This window comes from Fusarium redolens, assembly GCF_020744475.1.
Source record: "Fusarium redolens strain MPI-CAGE-AT-0023 chromosome Unknown BKA55scaffold_23, whole genome shotgun sequence".
Taxonomy (NCBI): domain Eukaryota; kingdom Fungi; phylum Ascomycota; class Sordariomycetes; order Hypocreales; family Nectriaceae; genus Fusarium; species Fusarium redolens.
This window is the reverse complement of record NW_025763686.1, coordinates 375,027-393,005: the sequence shown is the minus strand read 5'-3', so window position 1 is coordinate 393,005 and position 17,979 is coordinate 375,027. Positions and strand designations below refer to the sequence as shown.

Below are 17,979 nucleotides of genomic sequence, written 5' to 3'. Positions count from 1 at the left end.
CATGATATAAGAGTCTTACTATTATAAAATGAGGACTCCATTAACGGCCCGAGCCTTGGCAATAATGTTCTTAATCGAGTAAAGCCCGAAACTAGATAACAAGCTAGACGATGATATGACGAAAAGTTGGGCCATATTGCCACTTTATTATGTATTATTTTAACTTATATTTTTTATTTACTTATAACTAGTATAGCTAATTCTCTAGTAAAATATTACTTGTAAAGTATTTATTATAGCTTTTCTTAGCACTCTATCTTATCTTTAAGTTTTGCTAGTAGATTAAGTCTAAACTGCAAGATAAAACTCCTTTATAGTAATTTAAAGTAAACCTAATAGTATTACTAGATATTAAACTAAGGTAAAGTATAATTATAATAGCTTTAAACCTTTTTTAATATTTATTATTTTAATAAGATTTTAATTACTATAGGCATTAACTATTAAATATTAATAAAGCTAATTATATAATTTAAAATTAATTATTATTATTATAACCCATACAGCTATATTATATAGCCCTTATAATTTCTATTAATTATAATAAAAGTACTTTTCCTAGTAGTAATCCTCTTTTATTAAATTACTTAAATTATAATACTTTAAGACTAAATTACTATAAAGTATTAGCAATCCTTAGAGATTTAACCCTTAAATTATATTTATTTTTTATTAAATTATAAGGCTATTTTTATAATATAAATTATATTTATTAGGAAATTTTTATAAAACTTAGCTTACTAGCTATTAATAAAACTTCTTTATATTAATAAGCTTTATTAATATTACTTAATTATTAAGAAATATAATATTTAACTTAATTAAATTAAATACCTTAAATAATTTATAAATATATACTTAATATAAACTAGTTTTCTTATTTAAAACTTATAATTATTATATATTAATAGCTTTTATTTAAAATATATTATATTAATAAATAAGTAATATTATATTATTAAGATATTTAGTAATATTAGCCTAATACCTTTTTAAATTAAATTATTACTTAATATTATTAAAATAATAATTAAGGTTTAATAGCTTTATAATATTATTTATATTTTATAAACTTAAGTAAATATATATTTTATTATAACTACTAATAAGGGAAGTACTAAATAGGATTTTAAAGAAATACTTAAGCCTTTTAAGCTAAAACCTTTTAAAGGCTAAGCTATAAATATAATTTTACTTTTAACTTAAATAAAGGCTTACTTTTACCTTTATTAAAATAAATTAAATATACTTATAAAGAAACTCTTATATATTATAAGCTTAATTTAAGAAAAAGTAAAGAATTAGTTTAAACCTATTTTAAGAGATTTTTTTAAAAATAAAGAAAATATATAAGATTAAAATACTTAAAATATCTTTAGAAATTAAAATAATTTTAAATAATCCCTTAAGATAACTTTAAAGTAATTAATAAAAAATAATAAGTTATAATAAAGTTACTTATATTTAAATAATATAAGTCTTATATTACTTACTTTATTAAATTTTAGTAATTTATATTTAAAATTAAATAAGATAATAAAGCCTTAATAGAAATTTATTATAAAGAATTAAAAGAAAAAGTTAAAAAAAAATTATACTTAGCTAATAAGCCTAAAGACTTAATTATATATATTATTATAATAGTTAAAGTTAATAACTAGTAATATATATATATATAAAAAGAAGCTAATTATAAATAAAGTAATAACTTTAACTTATATTACCTTAATTAATAATATAATAATAATAACTAAGGTAATTTTTAAAGTTATAAATAATAATAAAAGAACTAATCTAATAATATCTTATATAAAATATAATTAAGACTTATAATACTTAAAGCTATTTAATTAGGTAATAATAATAACTATTATTAAGATATATTTTAATACAAGTATTATAATAATAATTAGTTTTAATATATAATATAATACTGCCTAAAGCTTAAGAAATTAAGGAACCTAAATTAAAATAAGTAAACCTTAAGACTAATTAAATAATAAAACCATTAAATAGCTTTATATACCTAAATACTTAATATAATATAAAGTAGTTATAAAATATATAATACTATTATATTAAAGAAAAATAAATTAAAATAAAAACTATATAAAGAAAGTTTAATTAAGGAATTATAAGACTTATTCCTTATATATAAAGATATTATAAAAGCTAGTATTATAATAAAAGGAAGGTATTTTAAAAATATTAAAAGTAATAAGTTTAAGGAGAAGAAAAAATAATACTATGAGTTAAAAATAACTTAATATTTTATATAAGGATTAATATATAATACTAAGAGAACCTATAAAAAAATATCTTAAAGAATTATAAACCTTTGAAGTTATTAAGGAAGGAAAAATAAATATCTTAAAAAAAGAAAAACCTATATTATAAGAAATTTATAAGTATTTAATAGGACTTTAAGTATAATAAATAATAAATAAAAGAATTAATAATATCCTTATAAAGATAATTAATTAATAATATAAATTAACCTTTATAATAAGTATTAATAAAGGGTATATTATAAAGTATAAAGTATTTAATTTTATAGAAAGAGAATTATAAAAGAAAGAAAAAGCCTTTAATAAAGAATAAGAAGTAGGAAATAAAATATATAGCTATATTATTAATACTCTTAAAATATAAAATATAAAAGAGGTATAATATAAATAATTATATAATATCTTTATAAGGAAGATAAATAAGTTAAAAATAAATAAAGATAACTTTATAAACTATTATATAATAAAATTAAAAATAATATATATTTATTACTTAAAAATAGGTATATATAGGAAGCTAAGAAATAAAAGAATATTAAAGAACTTAAAGAAATATAAATTAAAGCCTATTATTAATATAATATTATAAAACTATTATATTAAGAATTATAATTTAATAAAGATAATAATATAAAAATATTACTAATAAACCTTAATTATAAAGATATTCTATAAGTATTATATAAGTATTATTAGTATAAGTATTATTACTAAAATAAAGAAAATAATAACTACTTCCTTATAATAATACCTAGTATATTATTAGTATAATAACCTTAAAGTAGCTATATTATAATTTAGCCTAATATATTATAAATAAATTTAAAAAATAAAAGAATTATAAAAAAGTATTAAATACTTTTAGTAGATAATTAAAGAAGTAGAAAAAGAATTTAATATAATAACTAAGGGAAAATATTAACTAGCTAACTTATAATAAATTTATAATACCTTAATATAAAAGAATAGCTTAAAGAAATTACTAAATAATATTAAAAATAAGAAAAACAATATAAGAATAAATTAATAATAAATAATATAACTACTTTATAAAAGAACTATTAATTAATAATATAAGTTTAAATATTATTAAAGAATTATAAAGTTAATAAATAGTTAATAGACTTTACTTATATAAGAACCTTATAGATTTTTAATAACTTAATAAGATTATAATTATAAAAGATATAAATAATAATAAATTATTATTAGAAAATAAATATATCTCTAAACCTATTAACCTTAAAGAAGTATTTAATTAGGCTTTAATTAATAATAAATAATCTAAATAAGGAGTTATATTAAATAAATAAAATATAAAATTAGAAAAATACTTTTAGTAATAATTATATAGTAAAGAATTTATTAATAACTGCCTTAATAAAAAAGGATATAATAATAATAAATATAAATAAATATATTAAGATATATTAAAAAAAGTTATATACTATTTATAATAAAGTATTAAATAAATAAAAAGTAAAAAAAAAATAACTTAAGTTATTAAATACTTTAAAATTATATAAAAAACTTATATTAAAATACCTAATATTAAAGGTTTAAATTAAAAGAAAGTAGCTAAATATATAAATTAATTAAAAAATTTTTTCCCTTACTTTTAGCCTTATATAAGGCTATTAAGCTTTTTAGCTTTTCTATTAATAGTTTAAATAGTAAGACCCTTATAGCAGGCTATTATTATAGAAGTTAGAATTAGATAAGGTTTATCTGCCTTAATAATGCAATTACTGCCTTAATTAAGTAATATTAATACTAGTTATATCTTAGTAGCTAAATTAACCTTCTTCCTTTAACCTATTTAAAGGACTATACCTTAATTAACCTTTATAATATACTATACCTAATTTATCTATTATACTTAAGTATATTATCTAACCTGACTTTCCCTTCTAACCCTTCTTGCTAATAGCATAATAGCTATGCCGCCTCGATGCCTGTATAAAATAGCCTGCAGCCATATAATCATGCCTACTGCATAACTAGCTACAATCTCGATCTAGCTATTAGGCCTGCCCTAGAGGCAGCTGATAAAGAAGAACTCCGTATGATGCGTATAATGGTCGCTGCCGTTATAGAGAACTTCTCGTTGAGGGGCAGATCTAACCTCGTCAGGGTGGCTGTCTTTAATTGCAGCCTGATCTGGTTAATTAGTTATATAGAAGAGAGGCACTGTATTGGTTTAATTGATCCGAACTGGGTCGATGACGAGCTATCAGGTCTTAAAGACCTAGAAACGGCCCTAAGGGAAGGTCATCCTCTTCGGTCAGACGAGGCAGCTTTCCTTGCTGCCTTCACGAGCAACTCAGCTGCATACGAAGAGTGGCTCCTCAGTGTGTCTGCAAGGGCAGCCGACGTTGCCGGAGAGCTGCTCTTGAATTGGTAAGGGGAGTCTGCATACAGAGTTAGATAAACGCGGGGTAAAGGCAGGGTTTAGAAATTCTATTAAAGTTAAAATATACTAAAGGAATTATGTTAAGTTTTATGTAAGTTAGTTAGCGAAAGTTAAATCGACCTGAAGTTATAACTAGCTTAATTAATTAAATGCATGTAGTAGGGCACGTGTAACGGGTTAGGTTTTAAACAGGTAAACTAGTCCGTACTTGGTTTAATGTTTGCAGAGTTGTAAGGCGTTATACTAAGCAGTTACAAAGTGTCACGTCTCTTAATAATAAATAGAGCAGGTTAGGTATATTTAGGTAAAGAAGTCTTATTAATAGCTAGTAAGCTAAGTTCTATTTACTGCTTAAAGAGTATATATATATATTAGGTATATTCTTTAGTAATTAGTAAGGTTATTTAGGGAATTAGTAATAATTTAAATAAATTAATACTAATTATAGTAAATTAGCTTTAATTATAAAGTCTTAGTACTAATTATCTTTAGTAAAGGGTATAGTAATTAGTAGAAAATATAGGGTATATATAATAGAACTGCTAGGGTTATAATATAATCCTTCCCCTCCCTTAGGCCTTATCTTTAAGGCCTAGTTAATATATTTTTTTATTAATTATCCTTTATAAGTAAAATCTTACTCTTATAATCCCTTAAAATATCTAACTGCATATCTAAGGCTAAGAAAACTTTTATTAAAAATTGCAATTTTCTTTATATCCTAATTATGGCATTTAGGAATCTTATTATGCCTTATTCTAACTATATCTATTAAAAAATAGAAGATTCTTATATTCTTAACCTTATAAAATTAAATTATTATAATCCTTATATTAAGTTAGGAATATCCTATAATAATTATAGTCTCTTTATAGCAGTAAGTATATTTTTATTTATATAAAATTATTTTATAAGTTTTACTAATATAATATTAGCTAAGAAGATTATTAATAAGAAGTATTATTTAAAGTATAAAGAGGAGGCTACTAAGTATAAACTAATTAATCTTTAGGTAAAGTCTATTTATATTTATAATATACTAAATACTTAGTTTGCTAAGATTACTTATTTAAGGTATTAGTATTATTAGGTAAAGGTAAAAGGATTAGATATAATTTAATATAGTTTTAGCTTTATAAATAAATTAGAGAAGGCAGAGTATAATAAGTAGGCTATTTTAGAGGGTGCTATAATTAACGGCTCCTTCTAGGATTAGTTTACTATTATTAAGTAGTTTAAGTAAAATTTATTAGGTTTTAATACTTTTTTTAATTCTTTTAGTTTTAGTAAAAATCTTTTAGGAATTATTAGGTATTAGTAAGGTATTTAGATAGTTCTTATATGTTTTTATTTTCTAAGTAATCCTTTTATTTAATAAGGTATTTTATTTATTTATTAATTTTCCTTATATTTATAATTACTTTTGCTTTATAGACTTTTAGTTTTTTAATTCCTTTTAATTTATTACTAGTCTTAACTTATATTATATTAGCTACTAATTCTAATAATATAATATAAAAGACTAAATAAAGCCTAACTTTTAGTAATAGGTCTAGTTTATAGTTATTTTCTAAGATTTTTCTTTTTATCTTATATAGCCTAATATACTTATAATCTAATTTATAACTTAGTTATTTTATTATAATATTTTTTATAGCTAAGTAGACTATATCTCCCTTTAAGAAGGTTAATCTCTTAATCCTTTTTATATTATAGTATTTTTTTATTTATTTTCTAATAAATTTAAGTCTTTTTCTTAGTTCTTTATATAAAGCTTTTAGGTCTTTGCTCTTAATTATAACAGCTAGGTTAACTGTTTTTAGTTCTTATGCTATATAATATAGGTCTAGAGTAAACTTAAAGTTTGCTATTAATAGTGTTATTTTTATGCTTTTATTATATACTATATTATAGGCAAGTTAGGCACTTAGTAGCTTTTCTACCTAATTGTTTTATTTAGAATTAATATAGTCTTATAGGTATTATTTTAATACTTAGTTTATTTATTTAGTTTATCTATTTATTTATAGTCTAAATACTATTAAGAATTAGTAATTTAGTCCTATATATAACATTAGTACCTGCTAAAATTTACTTATAAATATTATTCCTTTATTTATTAAGATTTTATAAGGTAATCTATATTCTCTAACTATCTTATTATAAAAAATATAAGAGAGTTACTTTATATTTATATCTTCCTTATAGGGTATATAATAAGAGAATTTAATAAGTTAATTTATTATAACTAAGATACTATTATAAAAGATTCTAGTTAAGGGTTTTTTTAATAGGGGTAGCTTAGTTATGTAGTCTATTATAATTAAGCTTTATAGTCTTTTTATTACTTTTAGTAGTTGTAGTAGGCTATAAGGTTTATATTATTATACTTTAGTTTTTATATATAAGTTATATTATTTAATAACCTTTTTTACTATTTTCTTAATTCCTCTTTAATTATAATATATTTAGATATGTTTTAGGGTTTTTATAATACCTTAGTAGCTATATAGGGGATATTTATATATATCTTATATTAGTTTTTTTCTAAATTATTTTAGTACTTATAATTTATTATTATAGGTAGGTATTTTAGCTTTACTCCTAATAAGGTCTTAGATATTATATCCTATAATATTATTTTATATTTTCTCTATTTATTCTTTTTAATTCTTAGACTTATTATTACTTATAAGTCTTAGAGTTTTTACTTATTAAGTAAATTAATATTCTCCTTTATTGTTTTTCCTTAAGAGTTATTTTTTTACTTTTATTATATTAGTATTATAATCTAGTTATTAGCTAATAATATTAGCTTATTTATTATCTAAACCCTTATAATAAATAATTATAAAATTAAATTTATATAGGTATTTGATATACTATAGCTATTATTAATTAAGTTCTTATATTATAGTAAAGTATAAGATATTCTAATAGTTAGTATAGACTTTAATTTAATATATACTTCCTATAAGGTAGTATCTAAACTCCTTAAAGCAGTTAACAATTACTAGGAATTCTTTATTATAAATAAGGTAATTTAGTTCTGCCTTATATAATTTATCGGAATAGAATATAATTAGGTAAAGCTTTTGTTTTTTTTTTATTATTTAATTTATCCTCTTAAAGTAAAATCTAATAAATAGGTCTTTAATTCTATTTCCTTATTAAGGTTAAATATAATTAATATAGGTTTGCTAAGGATAGCTTATTATAATACTTTAAATACTATTTATATATTTAGCTTTTATATAAATTTCCTATTTTTCTTTATAAGTTCTATAAGGGGGTTTATAATTTTATTAAAATCTCTAATAAACCTTTAGTAATAATTAGTAAATCTTAAGAAGCTCTGAACTTTTTTAATTATTATTAGTAGGGGCCAATCTATTACTATTAAGATTTTCTTTTATTTTATTTTAATTTTACTAGGTAAGATTATATATCTTAAAAAGTTTACTTTTTTTATATAAAAATAACTTTTTTCTAATTTAATTAGTAAGTTAGTATCTTATAAGGCTTTTAAAACCTTATAAATATATTCCTTATATTCTTTTTTATTATTTAAGAAGATTAAGATATTATTTAGGTAATATATTATAAAGATATTTAAGTATTATTAGAGTATATTATTAATTATCTGCTAAAATATTATAGGTATATTAGTAAGTTTAAATAGTATTATTAAATATTTAAAGAGTTTAAATTTAGTTTTAAATACTATCTTTTATTTATCTCCTTCTTTAATATAAATTAGGTTATAAGCTCCCTTAAGGTCTAAAGTAATAAAGATTTATTTACTTTATAAGCAGTCTTTAAGTTTTATAATAAGTAGAAATAGGGTCCTATTTTTAATTATAAGGGCATTTAACCTCTTATAGTCTATAATAAGTTATAGCTTCTTATTTTTCTTTAAGATAAATATTACTAAAAATCCTATTAATAAGTTAAATATCTTAATATTTCCTTTTACTAATTCTATATTTAAGTAATCTCTTAGGGTAATAAGTTCTTTTTTATTAAGGTTATAAATCTTCCAAAATAGCAAGTTATTTATTTTAAGCTATATTTTATAATTCTAGTAGCTATACTATAATACCTTTATCTTAAGTTCTTTTTTAAATAGTTTTTTATAAATATAATACTTCTCTAGGATATTTTTAAGTTAATCTTATTATTTTTTTTTTTTAAGTTATTTTTAGCATTTTAATTACTTATCTAGGTTATATAGTTAGTATTTAATAAGGCCTAGGGCTTATTAGTTTTATTATTTCTTGCCTTTTATATATTTATATTATGCTTTTTTTAAAAGTAGTAAATTTTTTACTTTATATATACTTATATTATTATCTTTAGTTAGGGTTTAAGATCTCTTATTATTTATTATAATTATTTTATTATTATTATTTAAGTTATTTTAAAAAGTAACTTAGCTAGTTAGCTAGTTAATATATAGGTTTGCTTATCTAAGCTATAGTATACTAAGGATAATATCTATATCTAGTAATAGGGAAATAATATTTAAGTCTATTTTTTAATTTCTCCCTTAAATAAGGACTTTAAAGTAATTAATCTCTTAATTTATTATTTTATTATTATAATTAAAAGGTTATCCTTTTATATTAATAATTAGATATAAGACTTGCTTTTTTCTCTATAATAATCCAAGCTCTATAACTAGGTCTAGGTTAATAAAGTTATATTTAGCTCTGTAATTAATTTAAGCATTTAGCTATCTCCCCTTAATTTAAACTTTTAGTATTAGGCTATTAGGCTTGCTATTTTATATAGCTCTTAGAGCACTTATTAGTCTAAGTTATTCTTATCCTTATATTTTATATATCTATAGCTTTATTATAAATAGTATTTCTTATATCCTAATATATCTTAGTAAATTTATTTATAGTTATTATTATAGTATCCTTTTTTATTAATATAATCTTTTTTAAACTCTTTATTATATAATAATTACTAAAGATATTCTTTTAATTCTATATCTTATTTATCTAGTATAATTCCTTATCTAGGTTATTTATTATTAATTATATCTTTTATAATTATAATCTTATTAAGTTATTAGAGATTTATAGGGTTATTACATAGGTAGAGTCTATTAGCTTCTTACTAGTATACTAGTTCTTTAGTAGTTTCCAAGCTAGTATTATTAACTAAGGTAAAATTTTTCTCTTAAGTTATATTATTATTATCTAACTTAGTTTTTTTTATTAGTTTCCTTAGGTAATTAAACTTTCCTTTAGTAATTACCTAGAATTCCTTTTTAGTATTTTTTATAAGCTTTTATAATTATTAAATTCCCTTATAGAGTCAGTTTACTTTATAGGTCTGTTAATAGTAGGCTATATTAAATTATAGTTCTGCTACTCCTAGGTTTTTATACTATATATATACTAAATATCTTTCTATTTCCTTCCTTAAATAGGGTTTACTATTAAGTATACTAGGGATAGTTATTAAGAAATAATTATTATTAAGCTTTTCTTATTTATATAATTTATATTAATAGTATTTATAAGATAGCTATAAGATCTCTTTATATTATTTATTTATTAAAAATATTTAAATATTATTTTATTTATTAAATTATTTTTCTTTATATAATAAGTTTATAGTATTATTAATATAGTAAGCTTTAATATTTAAAAGTTTAATTATATTAGTATTTCTATATTTTCTAGCTCCTTATATATACCTTTCTTCTAGTAATATTTACATCCTGTTTCCTACTTTATTAAATAATAGCTTATAATATTACTTTTATTTTTACTTAAGGTATTTATCTTCCTTATAGAGGTATTATATAGTTACTTATGCTGCTCCTCCTCTATATCTTATATTTTAAGAGTATTAATAATAATAATTATAAATTCTAGCTCTTGCCTCTTATTCCTTATTAAAGGCTATTTCCTTTTCTTAAAGCTTATTTATTATTATAGTTTTAATAGGGATATTATCTATTTTACTAGTTAACTTGGTTTTTTTATTTATATTAAAGATAGTTATTATTTCTTATTATATTATTCTTAAGACTTTTAGTTATTATTACTTATTACCTTTTTTATTATCTTTCTTTTATTATTATCTTTTTTTTTTTTTATTAAAAGTATTCTTTTTATTTTAAGTTTTTTATTTTTTAATAGTAGTACTAGTTATTAATTTTATTTTTATAAAGTCTTTATTATTATTTCTCTTTTTCTATAAGCTCCTTTTTCTTTTATCCCTTATAGGTCTTTATAGATAGTTTCATAAAAGTTAATTTATAATATAAGATTATATTATATTTACTTTAAGTTATTCCTAATAGTTAAGTTAGTCTAAGAGGTTTTTTACCTTAGTTTTACTATTACAGTTTTTATAGTTTAAGGTATTATTATACTATATGCCTAAATTAGTTATAGTTATAGTATTTATATTAGGATATATCTTATTATCCCTTATTACCTTATTAAGTAGCTTTAAGTGCTATAAGCCTTACTTAGGTTTTATATAAGGTATTATTTTAATAATTACTTTATTATTATCTTTAATTTTAAAAATTACTTTAATTATTATTATTATATTATTAATTAAGGTAATATAAGTTAAAGTTATTATCTTATTTATAATTTACTTTTTCTCTTTTATATTTATATTATTACTTATTTATTTTAATTATTATAGTAATCGCGGACACGCTGCTGCTGCCTCCGGTTTAGCAGCACCGCCCAAACGGGCAAGGCGCGCTCGCCGCACACCAACCCGACCGCACATCACGTGATTCTCTGTATATAAGACATCGACCTCCTCCAACCCTGGCAGCATGTATCTTTGACCTCTGCTTCTTCCTATGCTCTGCCCGCTGGCATCCGCTATTCTCCCTCTTCTGCAAGCATCGCTGCCTTCAGCCCAGCCCCCTTCGCCCATTCTGCCACGTCATCGTTCTGATTTGGAACGAAGTTCTCTCGCCAGAGGGATTAACCAACTATCGCGACGCCTGCATCGCCCCCAACGCCTGATTGCGGAGGGAATGAGACATGTTCTAGTATTCGTTTTCCATTTTATCCTCTGATGTTATTACTAACTCTACTCTGTGTCTCGTACGGCTTCCTTTCCCGTCCTCTTCTCTCAGAATCTAACAACGCCAACAGTCTGGGGAGCGTTCCCCAGGTTGGGCCGCCTCACAGCGGTGTGATGCTTCTCAGGCAGCAGCAGAGCATCTCACGGCAATGTTTTCCCTTGTGAGGCCTCCAGTCGACGCCCATCCAATGGCAGAAATGCCGCAGTGGCTTATCAATGCCCCCCTGCTGCATGATGGAGGATGGTGCCATCTCGGACTCGCCTCCTGAGCCTGGGACGGGTGGCCCCAGAGGCCTCTGGCACGAACTTGCTCCCCGATTGGTTCCCTCAGCGGGTAGAGCGGGTGAAGCGTCTGATCACGGGCCGCTCGACGGGGTCCGAGTCACCAATTCCCTGTTCAGGGGTTGCCAAGACTACCCGCCGCTTGGGCGGAAGTTCCTTGATTACTTCTTGTTGGTCCTCGGCTCACTTGTTTCCGTGTAGATCGGGATGGCTCAGGCGCTTCAGAAACGGGGCAAGCCAGCATGCCGAAAGGGATGATTGGGTGAGAAGGAGGAGAGGGCCGGGCGCACTACGGCGAGCTGTTGGTGTTGCACGCGTGCAATCTCCGTTAGTCTCGCTGTTGCGGGATCATAAGACGTTCATGGCGGCATCTTGAGCTCTCTGAATGGCTCAAAAGGTTCCTGGCTGTGACGATCAACATGTGCGGGCGCAGCGTCGAGCTTCATCACGGTCAGACGAAAGAGCTAATACTGCCGGAAACTCCCGTCCCCCGTGCTGTCTGACCAACTGGAGATCATGCATTTTGCGTGAACAGCCCAACAGCCATCAAGACCTGCCTCATATGGCATCTCGAGGACTCTGCCTTGCCAGCGAGTGACGTGGATCCCTGATGATGTGCGAGAAGATGAAGCGAGGAGGGATTCATGTGTCCAGCACAGCTGCATCGGTGTGGCCCGGCAGTGGATTATTGGCACAGAGGAGAGCGGTTACGTTCCTGCCTCCATCTGACTCAACCTGGACTTGGAGAAAAGGGGAAACGGCAGTAACATATCCGGCTAAGCTCCTTCGGACAATATGACTTGTGTGGTTCAGCTGCGAGCATATAAGCTGGACAACTCCCGCCCATTTTCAGCTTCACCATCCTGTCAGAGCAACCGCCTTATCGCTTGACTTCCAAACACACGGCAACTCAAACATGTTTTCGATAACCTCTGATGCTGGACAGCACACACTGCTGCAGAGCTTCACTCCCCCTGCTTCTCGAGCAGTCGCTGTATCCCTGAGCGACAAAGAGGCAGTCTTGTCGGCTGATGGAAAATCCAAGGGCGATGCTATTTGGATTTCTTCCGATGACGATTCTGATACGGAAGATGAAGGTGACGATGAGTGTCAAGATCTCGACCACTCGCAATCATGCACAACACCTACGACCAGCATCGCAGACCATTTGGGTAAGTTTTTTTAACACTATCATCCTTTCTGGCGTAAGCCCTAACAGCCTGTTTATAGATAGCACGAGTACCAAACACAGTCCAATTGAGTCGGAGGCCGCCATCGGTGTGGACACTACGCCAACAGTATCTCCAGCTGTAGGAGAGGACGACCCAGATTGGACACACAACTCACATATGGGTCCCCTTACTGATCCTGAACCGAATCAACAATCTCCTTATCAGACGAATCGCACGTCCGCTGGAGACTCGACGGCCTGTACAGATGCCGGCCTTGACGTCTCGCCTACTAGCCCCGAAGGTCAGCCATGTCTGGGTGTGTCAGACGAAGAACAGCTTATCACCAAAGCTATCGGAGCCACCAGCGAGCCGGGCATGATGATCGATGCTCTCTCTGACGAAGATTCCTGTCATGGGGCACAGAATACTCCCACGTCCCCTTCAAGGCGCACATACAGTCCTATTGCTGCCGGCCCCGAGGAGATGGCTCACACCCTACTACACGGTAGCGAAGTGAGTGCGAGCACATCGCACGATGATGCCGTCTCTGGAGCCCACACTTCATCCCCCGCAGTAAGGCTGCCACCCAAATCACAGCAAGAGCAAGACTTCGACCACACCAGCTGCGGATCCAGCGATGCTGAGTCCGAGTCCTCGGAGGCTGAATCCGGATCGCCATCTGGAGCCCGAATGTCTCCCCCGTCTCAGGAGTTGCCGTCCCGGCGCCGTTCTCGTCGCAGATCCTCACATGCACATAGAATGGTGCAAGATACGGACAGTGACGTAGATACTGAAGGCTCTGGCAGTGAGGATGGCCTCGATATTCCACAATGCGTGCGTGACGAGGACTATTGTCCTTCGCCTCCAAAAGTTCAGGGATCTGGCTCGGAAGACGATGATATCGACGATGAAGAACACCAAGATCGCAAGCGTCGCAAGGTCTCTAGGTCCCCTTCCTGTTCGATACGCAATGCGGCCACCAGTGCCCGGGATTCTCGCCAAAGGAGGCGATCTACAAGAGCTGTCGCTCACTCATTAGGTGAGTGTGACACGCCGGCACTCGGCGTGTTGAGTCCAACACCATCGCATCCAAGATCTGTTTCCTCTGATGCCAGTGCGTTTCTTGCTCAGTTTCAGGAATGGCAACTCAAGAATGTTTCAATGAAACGCATTACCGAAAATGGCCAGACTACGTTTCAATTCCAGTTTGAGTGGCCCCTTTGCACAAATCATCCGCAGGCTGCCGGTGTGAGTCCAGATTCGACCCGCTCGGTCGCAGCGAAAAAAACAACCAAGCGAGCTCCCGTACGAGGGGCAAAGTATTCAGACGATGAAGATAACTTCCTCATACAACTGAAGGAAGAGGAGCAGCTTGGGTGGGCGGAGATTCGTCGGCGTTTTGCTCAACGTTTCCCCGAACGAGGCGGCTCGGGCCTACAAGTGCACTACTGTACGAAGCTGAAGGATCGTGGGAGACCTTGATATCATCATGCTCCACTTGGAAGGGGGGACTTGGAGACGGGTGTGATGTATGCTAAACGAGCTAAGGAGTGCTGCAATACATATAGTTCCTTCATGTTCCTGACTATATGCGTGTACGATATGAGTACGCCGAGCCGGCCCGTAGCATCCGGCGCCCGTCAGTCATCAGCGGGGTTCCGCTGACGGGGTCGAGATGGAACAGCCGCTCTACGCTCACGACCCACATGGGTGCCATTCAACAAGGCGACAAGGCGACTAGGAGATGGGCGAATCGTGAGACCAGAGCATTCTTTTAGGGCGACTATAAACACAGAACGATTCCCGTGCTCATGCCGGCACGAGTATTCTGTGAGAACATGAACGTCATGCATAATTACGCCAAGATAAATAGACCAAGAAAATAAAAGGATTATCGCTCTTCGCTTCCCTACTCTCACATTTATTTCCCCGTATAGTACTTTAATTGCATGCTGCGCCAGGGGAAATAGCCTCGAGCTGCGATTGCTTACTGAGTCCACAGATGTAGTGCTGGGCCTCTGCGGCGAGGTAGTCATGGATGAGCGAGCAGTCGCAATCGGTATGTTGTAAAAGCTTCATCTTGAGCTCCTGGACCTCACGAGTCAGGTTGGCTAAGCAGTTGGACAGGTCGTGATTGGTTCGTTCCAGCTCTTGCTCCTCTGACTGGACTCTTAGCATATGTTCTCGCTTCTTAGCTCGGGATTTGCCAGCCGCAATACGATTCTTTTCTTTTGCATGTTGGCTATGGCTCTTGCCCTGTTGGTTCGAGTGCTCAGTACCATGGTGGCCGTGGGTACCGCAAGGTCTGTTTGAACAGCCAGTACCTCCTCCTCCTGTTGCTGTACTGGCTTTGCTGTCTCGAGAGGAATCTCGTCTCAAAGATTTGCAAGTTGAATTTTTATTTAAGCAACGCTTGCGCTTTTGACGCTCCTCCTTTTTAGCCGTTAGGGGCGGAGACGGGATGCCTAACTGGTGCGAGATTTGGGGAATTAGCGTCGGAAAGACTGAGGTTGTAGCCGTGAAGGTGGCGGAAGGGTATGGATCACTCCAGTGATCCAGGGATCTGGTTGGGGAGGTAGGTATGGAATCATTAAACAAGAATTCACTTTGCCTGTAAACGCTCGCCAAAATCCCCCCTTCCGTCGACTGTGGAAGGGCTCGCTGATCAATTGAACACCATTGCCCCCAAAAGGGATTGGAGCAAATAGGTAGTGTATTGGAGATGTCGACACCCAGCTTATTTTTTATAGAATCGACTGCCATTGATCCTCCTTCATCCATAATGTAGTCGCCTGGTAGGTTGATTAGACATAATAACTCGCAGACGTAAAATGAGGAGCTACGGGAATCATACCCTACCTTTTTAGTTCTTCTTTTAAGAATTCAGAATAATCATTGATAAGATTTGTTTATAGTAGCGTCTTTGTTGATTTGGAAACCAACTTCAAGGAAGTTGGACAAATATTTAGTTCCTGAAGTCGGTGGCGGACGAGCCGCGATTGGGCTGGAGGGAACAGACGTAGATATGACGTCGCCAAGAGTAAGTCGTGGCAAGGAGGGGCCATTACCCTTCTTGATGATGACCTCACCGCTTACGTCGCGGGCCGGCTTGATTATATAAAATCTCGCTGCCGGAATAGCAGTGAATCCGATTGCTCGATTCGCAGATTAAACTAGTATCGACCTCTCGCCCTGCCTATGCCGCCCTTGGTGGCACACAATCAATGGGTCGGCGAAGGTGATGGTGGTGAAGGAGCCGAGACGGATTCTCGGGGAGCGTCCTGCAACAGCTTTTGGCCTTGGGTTCGACTTTCTCAAACCAGCGAGGCGTCATATTGACTATGAAGGGGACACTTTGGCCTTATTGTACGAAGTGGAGGTATCAGCGAGGCGTCATATTGACTATGAAGGGGACACTTTGGCCTTATTGTACGAAGTGGAGGTATCAGCGAGGTGGCTTCTCCTACGATCCATAACGTCCATCTCCATCATGAAAGCCTTCCGGCACCATTGAAATGGAGCACAGCGCCGTCGCAGGTGCGTTGGGTAGTCCGCTAATCGCACCAGGCGTGACAATCGCCAGGGCCCAGCCCCAGATTTGAGGTCGAGGAACGGGCCGCTCGGTCGGGGGCTAATCTACCGGCCATTGAGCCCCGAAAGTATTCGGCAATCTGAGTGTTGAAGAGTTCTTGCATAGACTATACGTAGATGGAATCTATGCCGGTTTCGTTAGTCAGCGGCCAGTCGAAATAAGCTATTCAACAATTACATACTGCGCTATGGGAAATAGCCTCGAGGTGCAATTTCTTACCGAGTTCACAGAATAATTCATTCGATTTTACTGGCAGAATCAGTAACCTTCATGGTTGTCCTATTTTTAGCGATATTACATGTCTAGCAGTCTAGTAAGTTTTGCAGTCTTAACGGGAAGAGGCCTCGCTTACCGCTGTGTTCTGAGGGAGCCCCAGGTGCATGGAGTGCGCGCAGACCTGTGAAGCGCCACAACAATCCTTGTGGGCTACAAGAAGGTAGTTTAGATGGGCTATTTCCGCTTCTAGTCGAGATCGCTCAGCATTCAGTGCCCAGTTCTTAGAATATTACTCTCCATAAGAATCCAGTCCGGCTAGCCGGCTAATGTCGCGCTCCTCGCTGGTCATTATAAATGCTTGCTAGCTCGATATAAGCCTATCTTTATTAATAAAACATAGCTTTCTCTTCGAGCCCGTATACAGATAAGTTTGGGTCGATTTTGCTGCTAGCCAACCTCTTAGTATAGCCTCGTAGTTAAAGGGGGAGATGGTGTAGATTGCATACTGGAAAGGCTTAGGCACATAAAACAATATAAGAAATCTTTCCTGTAACTACTAATGATTTAGAATGGGAAATGGGATTAGGATTAAGAAATAAAGCCGCTATAAAAAGAGGGGCGTTATGATGACCAAAGCTTTGCTTCATAGGGCCATCATATATAATATGGGTTCGAAAGATGGGCTCTATCGGCCCAATCTTAGCTTTTAGTGTGGGGAAGGGGAGAAAGAAAGAGAGAAAATAGTTAGTTCTTTGACATTGAAGATATATCACGTCCTTATCATAGTGACTGGGTAAGGTATTCTTATTACAATAACTTGGTGTCAATATTGATAGGGTCCCAGTACACCCGAGGCGCCGGGTAAGCATCTTGTCTGTCTCATCAAATCACGATAATCGCTCTCCTCGATTATGTAAATATATAAAGTATACCAACGAT

The 17,979-nt window shown here is 30.9% G+C and overlaps 4 protein-coding genes across 4 annotated transcripts; 3 read left to right on the top strand and 1 right to left on the bottom strand.

Annotated features, from left to right (window-relative positions):
* The first annotated feature begins 11,931 nt into the window (after positions 1-11,931).
* On the top strand, positions 11,932-12,698 carry BKA55DRAFT_583546 (uncharacterized protein). The gene has a single exon (XM_046194223.1). The coding sequence runs from the start codon at positions 12,020-12,022 to the stop codon at positions 12,434-12,436; it is 417 nt and encodes a 138-aa protein (XP_046042971.1). The 5' UTR covers positions 11,932-12,019; the 3' UTR covers positions 12,437-12,698.
* Positions 12,586-12,921, top strand: BKA55DRAFT_583545 (uncharacterized protein). Its single transcript, XM_046194222.1, has one exon. The coding sequence runs from the start codon at positions 12,671-12,673 to the stop codon at positions 12,857-12,859; it is 189 nt and encodes a 62-aa protein (XP_046042970.1). The 5' UTR covers positions 12,586-12,670; the 3' UTR covers positions 12,860-12,921.
* A 55-nt stretch (positions 12,922-12,976) lies between these two features.
* Positions 12,977-14,714, top strand: BKA55DRAFT_526188 (uncharacterized protein; the record flags this gene model as incomplete). Its single annotated transcript, XM_046188816.1, has 2 exons — positions 12,977-13,232; positions 13,291-14,714. 2 exons carry the CDS (start codon positions 12,977-12,979, stop codon positions 14,712-14,714), a joined length of 1,680 nt encoding a protein of 559 aa, XP_046042969.1.
* Positions 14,715-14,943: 229 nt separating this feature from the next.
* Positions 14,944-16,214, bottom strand: BKA55DRAFT_208504 (uncharacterized protein). Its single transcript, XM_046185144.1, has 2 exons — positions 16,092-16,214; positions 14,944-16,024 (listed from the first exon to the last, which is right to left on the bottom strand). The coding sequence occupies exon 2, from the start codon at positions 16,011-16,013 to the stop codon at positions 15,174-15,176; it is 840 nt and encodes a 279-aa protein (XP_046042968.1). The 5' UTR covers positions 16,014-16,024; positions 16,092-16,214; the 3' UTR covers positions 14,944-15,173.
* Positions 16,215-17,979: the final 1,765 nt, after the last annotated feature.

Bases quoted from the DNA above. Each gene is read 5' to 3' on its own strand.
- BKA55DRAFT_583546 (XM_046194223.1), top strand. From the start codon at position 12,020: ATGGTGCCATCTCGGACTCGCCTCCTGAGCCTGGGACGGGTGGCCCCA.
- BKA55DRAFT_208504 (XM_046185144.1), bottom strand. From the start codon at position 16,013: ATGGATGAAGGAGGATCAATGGCAGTCGATTCTATAAAAAATAAGCTG.
- BKA55DRAFT_583545 (XM_046194222.1), top strand. From the start codon at position 12,671: ATGATGTGCGAGAAGATGAAGCGAGGAGGGATTCATGTGTCCAGCACA.